Here is an 18,945-nt window from a genome sequence, read left to right as displayed (position 1 = left end):
TCCCACGCCCCCTCCACTCCCTCCTCCCCGCCCTCTCCTCCCCCCTCCCGCACCGCAGCCCCTCTGGGCGCCGGGACCCCGCCCTCAGGCCCTGCCCTTGCTGTTCCTCAGCGGCGCACTTTCGCTCCACCAGCCGCTGACCTGCTCCGTTGCCGCCTCCCCACACCTGCTCAAAGGTCATTTAACCTGGAGCCTTCCTGGCCACGCCTCAGACGAGTGCAGTTCTGCTTCCCTGTCCCAACTCTCTGACTCCCTCTCTGTCACTGTCACACACACGTGTGCGAACACACACATGCACGGGGCTGGCACTTTTCTTCCTCTTCACCTGGGTCGTGTTCCTGCCACCATCTGACCCACAGGCTGTTGCTTTTCGCTTGTCCCCCTTATTCGAACTTACACTCTGTGAAGCCAGGGAGTTTTTTTTCCTGTTTGCTTACTGTTGCATCCCAGGGCCTACGATAGGATAGCGCCTGGCACAGAGCAGGTACCCGGTAAATATTTGTTGAATGAATTGCAAAACAGAGCCTTATCTGAAGGGTCTGAGCAGAGCAGAAAACCAGGGGCAGGGACTTCCCTGGTGGCGCAGTGGTTAAGAATCCGCCTGCCAATGCAGGGGACACGGGTTCGAGCCCTGGTCCGGGAAGATCCCACAGGCCGCGGAGCAACTAAGCCCGTGCACCACAACTGCTGAGCCCAAGTGCTGCAACTACTGAAGCCTGCATGCCTAGAGCCCATGCTCCGCAACAAGAGAAGCCCATGCACCGCAACGAAGAGTAGCCCCCGCTCTCTGCAACTAGAGAAAGCCCGCACGCAGCAGCAAACACCCGACGCAGCCAAAAATTTAAAAAATTAATGAATGAATTAAAAAAAAAAGCAAACCAGGGGCAGGCTCTCGGCCGGAAGTAGGAGATTAGGAACAGGGTGCAGCAGGCCGACTGAGGAGGGGGGAGGGGCGGGGAGGGGCTGGGCCGGCTCTGAGAGGACACCAGCTCCTGGCTGACTCCTTCAGGGACAGCCGGACCCAACCCAGCGTTTAGGGGATCATCAGATGTGCTGAGTCACTGCACGCTTGACCAGTGGGAATCTGTCACTTCGGCAAAAGTTTTACTTTTCATCAGAGTGAGATTTGCTTTCTGAAAAATTATCCTTATAGTTCAGATTTCAGTATCTATTATTTATACAGTCTTGTGGTTTTTATTGCTAAGAAGATTTAGTCCTAATACTTACTTTTCTCAGTTGGCCTTCTCGTGTTTCTGCTTCCTGCCCCCAACATGAGTGGGGTTAAAATCAAAAACAAACCGAGACCAGCCCTGAAATTCCCCTGAGCAGATAAAACGACTTTGGCCACACAAACAAAGCTTAATTTAGCTTATTTTGCAAGACCACCTTGTCCTGGGTCATTTCTTGCTTAGGCCTCTGCAAATCACGGGCAAAACTCAAATGGTTTCCCCCAAATTGCTTATGAGGTAACCACTGACCAATTCCCTACCTTTTAAAAACAATTCTAGTATTATAGCCAATCACTGTGAAGAGTCAGCAGTCGCGGCCTCCTAGCTACACCTGCTGCTTTATAACCAGACATCCCAAGCTTCCTTCTGTGTTTGTTTGTTTGTTTTTAAATTTTTATTGGCGTATAGTTGATTTACAATGTTGTGTTAGTTTCAGGTGTACAGCAAAGCGAATCAGTTATACATATACATATATCCACTCTTTTGTAGGTTCTTTTCCCATATGTGTCATTACAGAGTATTGAGTAGAGTTCCCTGTGCTACACAGTAGGTCTTATTAATCTGTTTTATATATAGTAGTGTGTATATGTCAATCCCAATCTCCCAGTTTATCCCTCCCCACCTTTTGCGTTTTGGTTGGAGTCCTCCTGGTTTTCAAACTCGTTTTGGTGTGTGCACAATAAATTTTTACTAATTACCACTCTGGTGCTGCATTGGTTTTACTTCTGATACTTGTGAACGTTTGACAGTGTTTACCAGAGAATGTTCTGTGGAACACATTTAGAATTAGTGGATGCCACTCTAGAATGGGGACAAGTGTTGTCACCATTAGGCAATTTCTCCATGACAAACATCACCAGTTTTCAGAAGAGAGATGACATCAGCAGTTTCCTCAACGTGTTTGACCTCAAAACCCTTTTTTTGAGTCATTTTCCTCATCATATGTGACTTGGAACACATTCGGGGAAAGGCTTTATTGGAACAAGTGTTTGGGGGACAGTAGGATCCCAAAGATGACAGGTGAAGATGGGAGAGGTGACCTCACACTGGAATAAACATTCGGTTTTATTTTCATCCTGGAGGCACGAAGGTTTGGGATAATTCACTGACGTGCTGTAAATACGCCTGCATTTTCCCCCCAGGAAAAGGAGGCTAAGGTTGTGAGGATGTCTTCGACCTCATTTCAGAGATGTATTAAGATCAAGAGAAACGTTTTCCTCTTAATTAGTTTGAACAAAATTTTGCTGACTGGGACCTCTAGGCAGCTGGTCCTGAACATTCCTTCTTTGTTAAGAAATCCAGACTCGTGTTCCCTTTTTCAGCTGAAAACATTTACATGCACAGATGGCTTGTTTCTCAGTTCCAAATCCCAGAACTTTTTGTAAAAATTAGTATCAGAATTTTTCAAATATACACACAAAAAAGAACAGTTTCATAGGCATCCAATTCTCAGTCACCCAGCTCCATTCTATTAAAGTTCTTGTCCTTTTATGTGCAGAGTTAGTGAACTTGCCAGGTCTTCTTGACTTGTGGGATCTGGGGCCGGCCGTCCCACTGGTTTCATTCCGTAGGTCTTACTGTTAACTCTACATTTATTGATGGATGGACCCTTGTGTTTCACAAAAAACTTTTATTTCTAGCTCTCTCTTTTAAAAGTCTCCTGAAACAGTGCTTTTTGCCCAGGTGCTCTTTTGTAGCTTCTAGCTATTGCCATGTCCTCCATTATTTATGATGCCCAATCTCCCTGAACATTTTCTATATTTTCCGGAAAGCCTTCTAGGTTCTTCCATTTAAAGACATTCACTCAAGTTTGGCCCTAATGGGAGAGGAGTTTAGACACAGCCTCCCGCCGTGGAATTGGGTTTGCTCTGGCGTCGCCTGGACTGGGGTTAGCCTGAGGGCCCGGGAGGGACGGGTGTTGAGCTGAAGACACAGAAGGATGAGAAGCTGAGAGCCGTTTTGCTCATCTCTTTTATTCTCTCTTTATTAGAAACTCTCCAAAAGTAGGAGAATTTGGCAGTTTGTATTTGTCGTAAGCATCCGCTGCGCTGTCTGCCCAGCTGTTCCTTCTTTCCTGGGGCCACGCTGTCTCCCTGACCATCCTGAGGCTGTGATGGGGCTGCCAGGCTCGGGGCTTCCCTGACGGCTGCCCACGTGGCCACAACCAGGCCTCGGGCTCCCACAGAGACCCACAGCGTGGACACGTGGCTCTTGCTGGGCCACCTGGAAACTTCCATGAGACTGGATGTCCAGACACTACATCAAGAGCTCCTTTTCCCTGAATTACAAGCAAACAGTTTCAGACCTACTCGTGGCTGTTTCCTGACATGTACAAAAAGCTCATCCCGGTGGATGAGAATTAAGCCAAAGCACAGAGAAAAGCTAGTTGGGATGTGGAGAGACAGACAGACAGACACAGGCAGAGACAGCCAGCGCTATTAAGTTCCTCCGAGCCAAATCCTGTTGCGCTCAAGGCAAGGGATGCTCTAACCTTTCTCAGTATCATGAGCCAGGACCTCTGTTTTGTTTTGTCTGCTTAAGCACCTTGTTGGATTTCTGTCAACTGCACCCTAAACAACAGAGCTGAGGGCTGCATTTTTAAAAAAATTTTAATTATTAAAGTATATGAAGTATACTTATTAAAGTATATGAAGTATATTTATTAAAGTATACTTTTAAAAAATTTTAATTATTGAAGTATATGAACTATGAAGTATAGTTGATTTACAGTGTTGTGTTAGTTTCAGGTGTACAACATAGTGACTCAGCATTTTTTTTTTTTTTTTTTTTGCGGTTCGCGGGCCTCTCACTGTCGTGGCCTCTCCCGTTGCGGAGCACAGGCTCCGGACGCACAGGCTCAGCGGCCACGGCGCACAGGCCCAGCCGCTCCGCAGCACGTGGGATCTTCCCGCACCGGGGCACGAACCCGCGTCCCCTGCATCGGCAGGCGGACTCCCAACCACTGCGCCACCAGGGAAGCCCGACTCAGCATTTTTGCAGATTATACTCCGTTGTAAGTTATTACAAGACAATGGGTATAATTCCTTGTTGCTTCTCTATTTTACACATAGTGGTTTGGGTCTGTTCCAGAGAGCTGTGTTCTTAAAGGGCTGGTGAGCGGAGGAGAGCAGCTTGGTGAGGATGCCAGGACAGTACCCGCTTCCCCCTGGGCTGCGTGCTGCAGGAACAGGGTGAAGCCAGGTGGGTCACGTTGTTGCTGCCTGAGAGTGGCTTGGGCCGCAGCACAAAACTACCAGCAGTGATCGTGTCCTTCGCAAGACAAAGGAAAACAAAGCCCTGTTTCTCTTAAGAACGTCCTGATGAAGTAGTAGAAATTATTAATTTTATTAATCTTGACCCCTGAGTAGACATCTTTGTAATAGCCTCTGGGGCAAAGCAGGAAGCATACAGAAAGCATCTCTACTGTTCGCCAAAGTTCCCTGGTTGTTTTGAGGGAAAAAGCTCTTGTATGATTGAGCTGCAAGCCGAGCTTGCCACCAAATAACTATGGTTATTCCAACCAGGGTGTTTGGCAGACATTTTCCCCAAAATGAACTGAGGCTTTTATATGTATATATATATATAAATTTATTTTATTTATTTTGGCTGTGTTGGGTCTTCGTTGCTGCGCGCAGGCTTTCTCTAGTTGTGGCGAGCGGGGGCTACTCTTCGTTGCCGTGTGTGGCCTTCTCACTGCGGTGGCTTCTCTTGTTGCAGAGCACAGGCTCTAGATGAGTGGGCTTCATTAGTTGTGGCACTCTGGCTCAGTAGTTGTGGCTCACGGGCTCTAGAGCACAGGCTCAGTAGTTGTGGCGCACGGGCTTAGTTGCTCCGCGGCATGTGGGATCTTCCCGGACCAGGGATCAAGCCTGTGTCCCTTGCATAGGCAGGTGGACTCTTAACCACTGCACCACCACGGAAGTTCCGAGCCTGTCTTTTAAGAAAACTGACAGGACTTCCCTGACGGTCCAGTGGTTAAGACTCTGTGCTTCCAATGCGGGGGGTGTGGGTTTGATCCCTGGTTGGGGAACTAAAATCCCACAAGCTGCACCATGAGGCCAAAAAAAAAAAAAAAAAAAAGATATTTACGCTGAAAAATGGAAGTACGCAGGAGAAAAGTGCTTGGAGAAAGGAAGAGCAAGGAAGGAAGGTGGGACAACTGCATGTCAAAGCCCTGGCAGCAAGGAGGAGCGGGAGATGCAGGCGGAGGCCTGGGCACGTGGAGGGCAGAGAATAAGAGGGAGAGGTGGTCAGGCGCCAGCCACACGGGCCGTGGAGCCAGGGCAGAGTTAGCAAGGAGGGTTAAAGTCGAGCAGTGACATGATCTGGTTTGTGTTTTTAAATATACGCTCTGCAAAGGATGGACTGCAGTGGGGCAAAGGTGGAAGCAGGCAGTCAGTTTGTTGTCAGTTCCATCAGGCAAGACAGAGGCAGGAGGAGCTGGGAGGCAGGGACGTGAGTGGATTTGTGGTGTGTTTGGAAGGTCACATCCACAGGATTTGCTGGTAGGTAGGACTGGATGTTGAGGGCGAGGGAGAGGAAACAGGAAAACCCCTAGGCTTTCGGATCAAGGCCCTGGTGGTTGGTGCTGCTGTTTACGGAGTTGGCAAAGGATAGAGAGAAACATGTTTGGATTTGCGGGACTCGAGAGTTCGGTTTGGTCACGTTAGTTTTGCGGTACTTATTAGCCCTGGGACACTGCCGAGAGGAGCCAGAACTGGGCGGGGGGGGCGGGGGGGGAGTAAGGAGCGGGCTAAAGGAACGGGAGTGGCGACTGTGATGAACTGGCTGATAAGAACAGAGGCTGTGATTGGATCTGGGAACCTGAGGGAGTGGTGGGAAGGGTGAGGAGGGGAGGAGAGGGCAGTGATGTCTCACGTGGAACCCTGAAGGATGAGCAGTAATTGTCAAGTAAGGCGCTGGAGAGGCAGGCTCTCTAAGAAGGATGTGGGCACACACGTGCCCCCACGTTGCGTCCTGTATTTGCAGTCAGGGTGCCACAGAACAGAACTGAAATAAAAGTGTGCTCTTCACACAGTATTTCTGGAGGTTCTAGAGTCAGCTGTATGCTTTGGGGATGTGCTGTCTGAGAGCAGTCCAGCCTAAGTCCCACACGTGTTCTAGTTACTTGATTCCGTTAAAGATACTGGGGTGAATGGCTGAGATAAGCTGATCTCTTTGATTGATCGATTTGAAGAGATAAACCTAGGCTGATAGAGCAGCTGGAATTTTTTTCCCCCTTGTCAGCTAAACTGATTAGAAATTCAAGGATTGGGAAGCTTGTATTTATTCTAGGACATGACATTATATAGGGAAAGGAGATGAAAAAGGGAAAAAGGAAGCAATTTAAAATTATAGGGTGGTATTGCAGACTGCTGATATTGTAAACATGGGAGGGTGGAGAGTACAATATCCCACCCTGAATGATGCCGGGGGTCCTGTGTGGTGACTTGATCTGGCTTCAAGCCACAGCTGTGCACCATCTCAGCGGCACGGGCTTAACAAAAATCACTCTTTTTTTGGGCATTTGCTTTCTTCGCTGTAAAATACGAACTATTTAATCTCGGTATAAATTGCTTCACAAGATGGCGTCTGGATGGATGTTCAAGGAGACTGTAGCCCTCACCCCGCGAGGCATGTGCGCGGTGCTCGAGGGCGATGAATTTTACCCGATCCCACGCACCGGGAACACAGTGCCGGCCAAGCAGCCCCTCCCCGGGACGACTGAGTTCAGTAAAATACGAACGAACTAATCTCGGTATAAATTGCTTCCTTAGATGGCGTCTGGATGGATGTTCAAGGAGACTGTAGCCCTCACCCCGCGAGGCATGTGCGCGGTGCTCGAGGGCGATGAATTTTACCCGATCCCACGCACCGGGAACACAGTGCCGGCCAAGCAGCCCCTCCCCGGGACGACTGAGTTCACGCAGGGCCGGGCCACACTCGGCCTCCTGCACTAGGAGCTGATTGACAGCCACGGGTGGGCGGTCGGCCCCGCTCAGGTTCGGCTCCGGGTGGTCACCGGGCCTGAGCCGGGCCGGCGGACAGCCCTCGGGGGACACCTGCCCCGCGCTCGAAGCCCTCGGTCCGGGGCCTTCGGAGCGCTTCCCGCCCGCTTTCCTTTTCCGCGCCGCCCTCCCTCCCTCCCGGGGGAGGGGTCGGGGGAGGGGCGGCCCGCGCGGGTCCCGGGCGCAGGTCCCGGGCTCAGACCGGCCCGAGTAGGTCCGGGGTCAGGTGGCGGCGCCGCCGCCGGGCCCGGCCATGGTGCAGGCCTGGTACATGGACAAGTCGGCCGACGACCCGCGGCGGCCCCACCGCGGGGAGCCCGCGCGCCCGGTCGGCCTGGAGCAGCTGCGCGGGCTCGGGGTCCTTTACTGGAAGGTACGCGGGACCGGGGGCGCGGTCGGGGTCTCGCGGGGTGGGGGCTCCGGGACGGGGTCGCGGGCGGGCGGGAGAGGCCTCCGCTCATACCTCCGAGTTCCAGCTTGCCCCGGGGAACGGGGGCCGCCGCTATGACGCGGCCCCCGCCATGATGGGGCCCCGTGCGCCTGCCCGACAGCTGGGCCGAGGGTCGGCGTCCAGGCCGTGGTGCGCATTGCGCATGCTCAGTAGCGGGGTGGGGGTGGGGCGGCGCCCAGGGTGAGGCGGGGGCAGGGTGTGAGCGGTCGGAAAGCGGCGGAGGGTCCGGTGCCGGCGGGGTCGTCGGCCGCCCGGGTTGAAGGCGGGACGGGCGGGGTGGGAGGCCTTGGGGTCCCTGCAGGGCCCGCGGCAAGTGCGGGTCTCCGGGGGAGGGGCCGGGGCGCCCCCCACGACCTCCTGGGAGGCGGCGTCTTCAGGGCAGTATCGCGTCTGTTCTCAGAAGAAAATAAATTTGTTTTACTGCAAATCCCTGCACTTCGGGTTTCGCGGTACATGTGACAGTTGAAGAGCAGGTGTGAGACAGTGGCCAACTTCTGAATGTACCCAAAGGATACAGTAAGACGCTGTAAAAGTCACCTCTGCGGTTTTCCAGGAGATCAAACCCAGTTTCTCCTGCCTCCTCGTTGTGCTCTGGGTGGTGAGGCACAGGGCTGTCGAAATTAAACTTCGTTTCCTCTGTATTTTCGGACCTTTCTTAATAATCACCGCGCTTGAGCAGCGACAGCGGGGCAGCCTTTTTCCCTGTTCTGTTAGTGCCGCCGCAGGGCGGCAGGGAGCGCCCGCACGCTCAGGGTTTGAAGGTGGATGGATGGAGCACGAGTGCATACTGTGTGGATCTGCTCATCTAGGGAGTCGTCTTTTAGCAGCTCATGTATCGCTGACAAGTGCTTTGAGGTATTCTGAGTTTGCTATTCAGGAGTTGGGATACCGTGTGCATTTTATTGCAACATAAGGCAAAATATGTGAAATTCTTTGCCAGTAGTTTTAAGGAGTTCATAGTAATGGTGTCTGGGGCCCAAGGGGTGTGGTTCATGAAGAAGATGACCTTAAAATCGGACGTTAAACAATTGATGGGATTATGATAAGTGGAAACAGTGAAAGACCGTTGCAGGCGTAGGAAGCTGTCAGGAGCAGGGGTGTGGGGCTGTGAAGCATCAGGTATTTTTGAAGAGCAGCCCATAATCGCATTTGGTTTAGAATGTAGGTGTTTAAAAAACGGAATAAGGACAGAGGAGTGGAAAAGGCAGTCGGGGCCTGGTGGTAGAACGCCTCTTGTCTCTGTCTGAGGAATTTGCCTTTTATTTGTAGGCTCTGACAGCTTCAGGTGTTTTGGCCCAGGGAAGCAAAGTAACCAAAGAGATGCCATCGAGAGATCAGTTAGACTTGCAGAGTGAATTGGTGGCAGAGAAACAGGACATGGCGGGGTGGACAGGCTTGAGGCTATGAGAGCTTCCCCTGGGCTCCTGGCGGTGGGACTGGAATCCCCCAGGCAGGACCCTTGTAGAGAAGGGAGGTGGGAATTAAACACAACTGCGTAGTTTTTAGCTGTTATGGAGAGTGGGAAAACCATTAAAAGAAATAGGGAAAGGAGGGGGAGAAAGGTTGGTTTAGTATGGACCAAGGACTAGATGATAAATTTAGAGTATAATCATATTGGAGATCCAGAAAGAAAATGTTTCGATGCATTCATGTGACCTCCTGTTTGTGTTTTAAACTCTTTTAGTTGGATGCTGACAAATATGAGAATGATCCAGAATTAGAAAAGATCCGAAAAGAGAGAAACTACTCCTGGATGGACATAATAACCATATGCAAAGACAAACTACCAAATTACGAAGAAAAGGTGAGGGAGTTCTAAATTATTTGAAAAGGGGAATCATTATATTTGCTGTTAATATACACAAGCTTTTCTTTCTTTTTTAATGTCTTCATTTTGGTTTTATATCAGAGTAATTCTGGCCTCATAGAATAGGCTGCAAAATACTCCCTCCTTTTCAGTTTTTTGGAAGAGTATGTGTAGAATGGGTTTAGTTTTTCCTTAAATGTTTGGCAGATTAACCAGTGAAGCCATATGGGCCTGGAGCTTTCTTTGTAGGAAGGTTTTTAGCTACGAATTCAATTTCTTTACCAGATACAGGGCTATCCAGAATATCTGTGTCTCGAATAATCTTAAGTAGTTTGTGTCCTTCAAGGCATTTGTCCATTCCATCTGAGTTGTCAGATTTATTGGCACGAAGTTATTCAGACTATTCCCTTATTTTCCTCAAAATATCTGTAGAATCTGTAGTGCTGTCTCCTTCATTCCTGATATTGGTAATTTGTGTCCCTTCTCTCCTTTGCCCAAGTCCCGCTAGAAGTTTATCAATTTTGTTGATCTTATCAAACAGCTTTTCGTTTCATTGATTTTTCTCTACTGTTTTTCTTTTCTCTATTTTCTTGAATTCTGCTCTTTATTTGCCTTCTTCTACTCACCTTGGGTTTAATTGCTCTTCTTTTTCTAATTTTTTAAAGTGGATGCTGAGGTCATTGACATGAAGCCTTCTTTCTTTTTTAATATAGGTGTTTAGTTCTGTAAATGTTTCCCTATGTGCTGCTTGAGTGGCATCACACAAATTTTGTTTGGTATTTTCATTTTCATTCAATTTAGAATATCTCCGAATTAACTTCCTTTTTGATTTCTTCTTTGAACTATATGGGTTTCTTGACATATGTTAGTTTCCAGTTATTTGGGGACTTTTTCCAGAGATTTGTCTTCTGTTAGTTTCTGATTTAGCTCCATTGTAGTGAGAGAGTGTATTTTGTATGATCCGAGTCCTTGTAAATATGTTGAGTCTTGTTTTATGGGCCAGAATATAGTCCATCTTGGTGAATGCTCCATGTGAGCTTGAGAAGCATGTGTGTTCTGCTGTTGTTGGTTGAAGTATTCTGTGAAGGTCAGTTATTGCCAGTTGATTGATGGTGCTATTCAGTTCAACTATATCCTTACTGTTGTTAGAGGCATACTTGTTCAAGACTGTTATGTCCTCTTGGAGATTTGACCCTTTTGTCATTACACAGTATACACCTTTATCCCTTGTGAGTTTCTTGTACTGAAGTCTGCTTTGTCTGAAAGTAATGTAGCTCCTTGAGCTTTCTTTTGATTAGCGTTAACATGGTGTTTCTTTCTGCAGATCTTCACTTTTAACCTATTTGTCTATTTATATTTAAAGTGGATTTCCCATAGACAGCATATAGTTAGAGGGTTTTTTGTTTGTTTGTTTTTTACCTATTCTGACAGTCTCTGTCTTTTAATTGATGGATTTAGACCATTCACATTAAATTGATTATTGATGTGGTTGGATTGATATATACCATATTTGTAACTTTTAGTTTATTATAACTTGTTCTTTATTATTTAAAAAAATGCCACCCCTCTTTTCCTTCCTTGTCTGATTTTAATTGAGCATTTTGTGTGATTCTGTTTTCTTTCCTCTTAGCTTAGCATTAAAAAAAATGTTTTAGTGGTTGCCTTAGAGTTTTATATTCTGGACATAAAACCCAGGAAACTCTGGGGCTCCCCTTAATACTGAGCTTCCCATGCTAGTCCACGCTTATCCTCCTGCAGTTTGTCAAAATGACCCTATAGCTGTTCCTACCAGCTTAGGCCTCAGAGGCTTCTGCTCTAGGTAAACTGATCTCAGCTGTGACTCTGGGTTCACATCTGTCTGAGATTTCAGGGTCATGCTTTGTCTTGTGACATCAGTCCCCTGATGGATCTGAGAACAGTCATTGATTTCAGTTTGTTAAGTTGTTTTCTTGTTGTGAGCATGGGAGTAACAACTTCCAGGCTTTTACCTGTCGGACCAGAAATCAGAAGTCCTCTCCTTGACTTATCCACCTGCCTTCAAGAATTGTTACCACTTCATGTGTTGGAAGAACCTTAAAGTCATATGCTTCCTTTTCTCCCCTCCCTATCTTTGTGCTATTATTGTCAAGCATTTTACTTTTATAAACCCCACACTCTATTATTTTTAAGTAGTAAATTATATTGTGAAGAGGTTTAAATCATATTTTAAAATACTCTTTAATTACCATATAGTTAGCATTTCTGGTGCTCCTCACTCTGTTGCATAAGTCCATGTTTCCATTTGGAAACTCAGGTCTCAGTTGGTCTTGGTTGATTGATTTATCTTCTGGTTAAAGGTCATGTTTTCTCGCTTCTTTGCATGTCTGGTAATTTTTGATTGGATGCCAGACACTGATTTTGTTCCCTTGGGTGCTGGGTATTGTTGTATCAGTATAAATATTCTTGAGTTCTGTTCTGGAATGCATGTAAGCTTGTTGGAAACAATTTGATCCTTTTGGGTCTTTCCTTTAAGATTTGTTAGGTGGACCAACCTCTAGCTAATTCTTCCCCACTAACGAAGCACAGTTCCTCTGTGTACCCCACACAAAGCCCCGTGATAGTGAGGTTTTTCCAGTCCGACTGGTAGGACAGGCACTGTTCCTGGATTGGTGTCAGTGCCAGGAAGTGTTCCTTGCAATCCTGAAGAATCCGAATGGTTCTTTTCCCAGCCTCAGGTAGTTTTCCTAGGCACATTCTGATGCGCTCTCAGAAGAATACTGGAGGGAGATCCTCTGCGGGTCTTTGGGATTTTCTCTGTGAAGTTCTCTCCTCGGGTACTCCCGTCTTGCATACCAGCTCCCTTGGTCTCCCCAGATTCTCAGCTCTGCTCTTCAGCTCAGGGTGCTCTGCCTGGGTCCCCCGCTCCCTGCACCACTGCCTGAGAACTCTCTCAAGGTGTAAACTAGAGCAGGAGCAGGGTTCCCCTCTCTTGTTTCTGTCTCATGGGTCACTTTCTTCCCTTTCCTGATGTCTGGTGTTTTGCAAACCATTATTTCTTATATTGTGTTTGTTTTGATTGTTGGAGGTGGGAGGGGAAATCCAGTTTCTGTTACCCCATCTCATATGGAAGTGAAGTCAGGGTTGTTTTAAGTTCTTAGTTTTATGGTAATTCCTGGGTGCCCGTTAATAAAGAAACTCATTGATCCTTGGCAAAATGAGAAAACAGATGTGCAGAGTTTTTAATAAGTTAAACAACTGCCTTGTTTTTGAAATTGTTATCTTTGCTTTCTCAGGAATAAGGTGACTCCTTTATGAAACAATAGCGCAATAATAGTTGTTTTAGAATTTTTCTTTCTTGACAAAAGTTGGCAGCTGTGTTGGTCCCAAGACTTTTTCTTTCATCATGCTGAGCTATGAACTGTGAAGCAACGGCCTCAAAACACTGAGCTTTAGCCTCTTAATCTTATCATTGGACACCTGGAGGGGGTGTGGACCACTTCCCATGGTCATGTTGATAAAGCCAGGCCCAGAACCCAGGTCCTCCTCCTGGTCTCAGGCTCTTTCTGCTGAACCCGCCAGGAAGGCTCCCTTCCATTAGCTTGGACGTCTTCTGTGTGTGTTCCTGAAAAAGAAAATATAAGTAGGTGAACCAACACTTAACACGTTGACCTAAGAATGAAAGTGGTGCAGCAACACCAAAATTGTTTAAAATAGATGTTTTGTGGTTTTTATCTCCTTACTTTGTTTTATATCAAATTATTCTTGTCACTCAGAGTACAAATATTATAACACCTTACAAAATGACGAAAGTTTTCACCAAGTGCCCTACTGAGTCATGAGATCCTCCGAGATTTAAATGGTGTTTTCTTACTTGGAATTTTAGACTTCCCATCTTCCACAGAAGGGGCTCATATATTGTAAATGCTAGTAGTTAGATTATTTTTATCATTATCATCTTGTAGAATAGCTTCTCTCCTGAAATAAAACCCTGTTCCTAATATAGGCTTATTTCTCTTTTTCTTCTAAAACAAACTTCTTTATTATCTGATTATCTCGTGTTTGCCTTAGGTTTCCTCGTGGTTAGACTCAGCTTATGCGTTTGGGGCAGGAATTCTACAGAAGTGTTGTGTCTGCCCGGGGTACCCTGTCGGGAGGCGCGTGCTGTCAGAGGGTCGTGTCACCGGTGATACTAAACTTGGTTTGGCTGGTGCCCATCAAGTTTCTGTGTTGTGAAGTGACCATTTTTTCCCCTGTGTAACGAATAAGAAATTTGTGGAGAGTTAACTTTTCGACTGTGAATATCGTGTTTTCTATCAAACTTTGACTCGGCGATTTTAGTAAATCTTGATGATTCCTGCCTGAAACAGTATCACTGTCAGGGTGAAAACGGTGACCTTCCAGCCATCATCCTCCGTACTGAGTTGGCCTCTCCGTTCTCTGCTGTTGATTTACATCAATAGGGGCTTATGGAGTCTTATTTTCCTCATGGCTCTGTAGTCCATTCCTGCCATGATCCATTTTGATGTTCAGATTGTTCCAGACTTGGCAAGTGGGCACCCCTCTCAGTGGCCCCTGCCCTCCTGACGTGTCCCCTCATGTTTATCAGCACCTCCGTGCTTTCTGGGTCAGCGTGTTCCAGGCTTTTCCCCTGACCCGGCCCTGGAATCGGCTGTTCTTCCGGGGACTTGGAAACCCAGACAGGGTGCTTGGTGCCCTCACTGCTACTCTGGGGTCAGTGCCCCAGGTCCTTCTGCCAACTGGATGAGGAGAGAGGGAGAGGGAGGAGGGAGAGAGGAGCGGGGTGGGGGAAGGGGGAGAGAGAGAGAGAGAGAGAGAGAGTGTGTGTGTGTGTGTGTGTGTGTGTGTGTGTGTGTGTTTGGCCGTGTGTGTGTGTACTTGTGTGTGTACTGTGTCCGTGTGTGTGTGTGTACTTGTGTGTCCGTATGTCTGTGTGTATGTGTGTGTGTCCGTGTACGTATGTGTGTCTGTGTCCATCTGTGTGTATCCATGTGTATGTCTGTGTGTGTACATATGTGTATGTATGTGTGTGTGCGTGTGTCTGTGTATGTGTGTGCCCATGTGTATATGTGTACGTGTGTATCCGTGTGTATATGTGTGTGTGTGTCCGTTTGTATGTGTGTGTTCGTGTGTGTGTGCCCGTGTGTGTGCGTGTCCGTGTGAGGGAAATCATTGGCTCACACTGATACCTCTGAGTCCTGTCACACTCCTCACGACTTCTCCTCAGTCTGTAGAGAGACTCAGGTCTCTGTCCTCCCACAGCAAGAGCTCGGCTCCAGTCCCATCGGTCCTTCTACACACCCCGTGGTTCTGGGATAGCAGCTGCAGCCACACCGTTATGAACAGCAGGCCGGTCCCTGGAGTTCCAGGCTTGTTTGTGGTCCTGTCTCAGACTGAGGATGTAGTCAAAGTAATGTGTTCAGAAGGTACTTAGATGAGTTTTCTCTTCCTTCTTTGGTTATGAGCATCTCTCTTGATTTCAGACTTACGGCCCCCCTCCCTGCCCCCAAGCTTGTTTCCAGTTTCTTTATGTCTCTGTAAAACATAACTAGGTTCTAAAGCCAAAATTATACCACAGGGCAGATCCGTCTCCCCGCCTCCTCCACGCCGTCCCACTGACCCCGCCGTGACCCGTGCTACTGGTTTCCGGTTATCGTGACGGCGCTCCCGCACGCGGTGTATTCTCCCGCGCTCTGCTTGGGCCTTTGAATTGTTTCCAGTGTCTTACAGCCAGTACGGCAGGGAGTAACGTGCGCATGTTGTGTGTCGCCGGGGCGTCTCTTCAGGGTGAACCCCACGAGGGGTGCGGGGTCAGCGCATGCTCAGTTGTGCTGACCTTCCAGGGGCTCTGGGCCCCGAGCAGCGGGGGGCCCATCCTCACAGCCTCACCAGCCCACGGGGTTGACAGGGAGGCGTTCATGTGCTTTACTCTCACTGTCAGTGGCGATTTTGCAAACATCTGTGGATTTTCCAGAAACGTGCCGATATTATTCAAGGAAAGCTTTAAAACTCCTGCGCAGGAGGGGCAGAGATGGGAGATCATAACAAGGCAAGATGGGCGTTTACTGTAGAATTCTTTCAACTTTTTCTCGTATTTGAATATTTTTATTATAAAACGTTAGAGGGATAAAGATCTGAAAAACACAAAAGTTCATTTGGACAAGTGGAAAGTGTTCGTTGAGATGGTGACTGTCTTCCTCAGATGCCCACGTGGCTTCTGATCTGCCCATGTGATCAATGCGACTGCCGTGTGCGTGTGATCTCGTGATGTGTGTGCGTGTGATCACGTGATGTGTGTGTGTGTGTGATCAATGCGACTGCCGTGTGCATTTGATCTCATGATGTGTGTGTGTGTGATCACGTGATGTGTGTGTGCGTGTGTGTGATCAATGCGAGTGCCATGTGCATTTGATCTCGTGATGTGTGTGCGTGTGATCACATGATGTGTGTGTGCGTGTGTGTGATCAATGCGACTGCCGTGTGCATGTGATCACGTGATGTGTGTGTGCGTGTGATCAGCGTGCCTGCCGTGTGTGGTGCAGGAGCCAGGATGTCTGTGTGGGAGTCTAGGCTCTATACACTCAGGCTGTGTGATGTTGGGCTGGTGACCTAGCCTCTCTGAGCCACATCCTTCATCTGTCAAACGGGGGTGACAGAGAGCACCTGAGTGAGTTATTAATATAAACTACTGAGAACGTTGCCCAGCACATGGTAAGTGCTGTGTGTTCATTCTTTCTTTTCCTGCTAGTCCACTGGTAGGTTTCATAAAACATTCTAGCTCCTGCCCCCTCGTACATATGATGATATTTCTTATCTTGTGGAGCGTGTGTCTGGCACCGCAGTCCTGGTCTCAGGGCTCACGAGAACCCCTCCTGCTCTAGGGGTCTCGTGATGTGTGTGCGTGTGATCACGTGATGTGTGCGTGTGTGTGATCAATGCGACTGCCGTGTGCATTTGATCTCATGATGTGTGTGTGTGATCACGTGATGTGTGTGTGCGTGTGTGTGATCAATGCGAGTGCCATGTGCATTTGATCTCGTGATGTGTGTGCGTGTGATCACATGATGTGTGTGTGCGTGTGTGTGATCAATGCGACTGCCGTGTGCATTTGATCTCATGATGTGTGTGTGTGATCACGTGATGTGTGTGTGCGTGTGATCAGCGTGCCTGCCGTGTGTGGTGCAGGAGCCAGGATGTCTGTGTGGGAGTCTAGGCTCTATACACTCAGGCTGTGTGATGTTGGGCTGGTGACCTAGCCTCTCTGAGCCACATCCTTCATCTGTCAAACGGGGGTGACAGAGAGCACCTGAGTGAGTTATTAATATAAACTACTGAGAACGTTGCCCAGCACATGGTAAGTGCTGTGTGTTCATTCTTTCTTTTCCTGCTAGTCCACTGGTAGGTTTCATAAAACATTCTAGCTCCTGCCCCCTCGTACATATGATGATATTTCTTATCTTGTGGAGCGTGTGTCTGGCACCGCAGTCCTGGTCTCAGGGCTCACGAGAACCCCTCCTGCTCTAGGTGAAGATGTTTTACGAGGAGCATTTACACCTGGATGACGAGATTCGCTACATCCTGGACGGCAGTGGGTACTTCGACGTGAGGGATCAAGAGGACAGGTGGATCCGGATCTTCATGGAGAAAGGAGACATGATCACTCTCCCCGCCGGGATGTACCACCGCTTCACACTGGATGAGAAGGTGGGCCTGCAGTCTTCTCTGCTGGGGCCTGGTCTGTGCACGGACGTAGACACTCAGCCCTGCCGCATGAGGCGAGGATACTACCTCTGAGTGAGTGGCTGGCGCCCCGGGGGCCCCCCGCCCGCCCAGGCCCGTGCACGCAGGTCGGCGGGAGGCATCCGTCCAGGGGTCCGGCTAAAGACCCCTAAAGATGGGTACGCCAACTGTTTCCAGCTTTTTGCTGTTGTAAACGGTGCCGTAATAAGTAACCTCACACATTCGTCATTTTGTACTTATGTGAGTGTACCTGAGGGATAAATTCCTGAAAGTGAACCCTGGATGGACAGGTGTGCACATTTCTACTGTGACGCAGGCTGCCCTCCCTTCTAACTCGTGGGAAACCGGTACCAAAGGAAGCAGGAGGGGAGGAGGGGCACACGCCCAGGCGGGGTCAGCGCTCACGGCTGGTGTGTTTGCCGAGAGCGCAGGGTCAGCGCTGAGCTGGAGCTGCAGATGCTTTGGCCGCCCGAGCACGAGGCCTTCTCGCCGTGGCACCGACGCTGCCTTTCAGAAGATGGAAGAAAGTGCCAAGACCCAGGGATAAAACAGCAAGGAGCATTAACCTCCGTAGCTGGTCTAACCAGTGCTGCTGTGTTTGCTTGTTTTCTAGAACTATGTGAAGGCCATGCGGCTGTTTGTGGGAGACCCAGTGTGGACGGCGTACAGCCGGCCGGCTGACCACTTCGAGGCCCGCGGGCAGTACCTAGAGTTTCTGGCGCAGACGGCCTAGTGGTGCCCTGGGGCCTGGCGCACCCCGGCCCCCCTTGTGACGGTCCCAGACCTGATGGCAGCAGAAAATCCGTTGTATTGTCTTTGCTTTTGTGTTGTAGACTTGAGGCTAGGTGAGCTTTCCTCTGCAAGATTGTTGGATCAGAATACGTTTTAATGGGAGCAGCTGTAGAACCGGTTTGCACGTGGAAGCATCTGTGAAGATCTGGGCAAATCCGCTCCTTTTCTCTGATTCAGGATCAGTGGTCAGCGGCCCTGTGTCAGCTCGTGCCTTCAGCTGTGACCCAGTGAGTTTCAGCGCCCCAAACGCAGCCCCTTAGCTGCCCCATCTGGACCCGATTCTTGGACTTTAAGGAGATCCCAGGCGAGGCCACGCCTGCCCTGTACGGAGGAGCGAGAGGATGACAGGAGTGCACAGAGGACGCTCTTCCCCAAACGCAGCCCCTTAGCTGCCCCATCTGGACCCGATTCTTGGACTTTAAGGAGATCCCAGGCGAGGCCACGCCTGCCCTGTACGGAGGAGCGAGAGGATGACAGGAGTGCACAGAGAGAGGACGCTCTTCCCCAAACACGGGGGAAGCTGGGTGGGGGGGTGCCGTGGGGGATGGGCTGGCGTGTTAGGGGGACCCTCGCTTGATTATGCCACGTTCTTGTTCAAGATAAAGTAGCTGCCTTCATGTTACGCTTGTGGCTTGGAGTTACCTTATATTCTGGTACATATGGTTCCTTAAAATCATCCCACTTAGATCCTTTGTGGGATTGTATGTGTGTCTAATTAATTTTTATTTTATCTGGGTTATTACTTGTTCCAGGTGAGATTTCTAGGTTAAACTCCCTACAGTAAATCTCTTTTACAATGCAAGCCTTTGAATTTTAACAGAAAAACTTGTACCTTTTTTTTAGTTAACAATTCTGAGATACAATTATACCTAATTCGTTATAATAGAAAAACCCTAAATTAACCTCATATTTGAAGGGCAG

The 18,945-nt window shown here is 48.8% G+C and overlaps 1 protein-coding gene across 3 annotated transcripts; it reads left to right on the top strand.

The window, feature by feature from the left end:
- The first annotated feature begins 7,234 nt into the window (after positions 1-7,234).
- On the top strand, positions 7,235-18,849 carry ADI1 (acireductone dioxygenase 1). 3 transcript variants are annotated; one of them, XM_055089025.1, is made up of 4 exons: positions 7,235-7,610; positions 9,373-9,492; positions 17,017-17,286; positions 17,846-17,951. In XM_055089025.1, exons 1-3 carry the CDS (start codon positions 7,491-7,493, stop codon positions 17,284-17,286), a joined length of 510 nt encoding a protein of 169 aa, XP_054945000.1. In that variant the 5' UTR covers positions 7,235-7,490; the 3' UTR covers positions 17,846-17,951. The 3 variants fall into 3 exon arrangements, with proteins under 3 accessions (XP_054945000.1, XP_023974781.1, XP_023974782.1); XM_024119013.2 differs by having other exon boundaries at positions 7,248-7,610; positions 17,017-17,196; positions 17,846-18,849; XM_024119014.2 differs by lacking the exon at positions 7,235-7,610 and adding an exon at positions 8,093-8,543 and having other exon boundaries at positions 17,017-17,196; positions 17,846-18,849.
- Positions 18,850-18,945: the final 96 nt, after the last annotated feature.

This window comes from Physeter macrocephalus, chromosome 12 (genome assembly GCF_002837175.3).
Source record: "Physeter macrocephalus isolate SW-GA chromosome 12, ASM283717v5, whole genome shotgun sequence".
Classification (NCBI taxonomy): Eukaryota; Metazoa; Chordata; class Mammalia; order Artiodactyla; family Physeteridae; genus Physeter; species Physeter macrocephalus.
Note: the sequence above shows the minus strand (reverse complement) of the source record. Positions and strands in the feature narration are given on the sequence as shown.

Excerpts from the sequence above, each read along its gene's own strand:
- ADI1 (XM_024119013.2), top strand. The coding sequence starts at position 7,491 with ATGGTGCAGGCCTGGTACATGGACAAGTCGGCCGACGACCCGCGGCGG. Across the intron at positions 7,611-9,372 it reads TCGGGGTCCTTTACTGGAAG|TTGGATGCTGACAAATATGA; the intron begins GTACGCGGGACC and ends AAACTCTTTTAG. Across the intron at positions 17,197-17,845 it reads GCTTCACACTGGATGAGAAG|AACTATGTGAAGGCCATGCG; the intron begins GTGGGCCTGCAG and ends CTTGTTTTCTAG.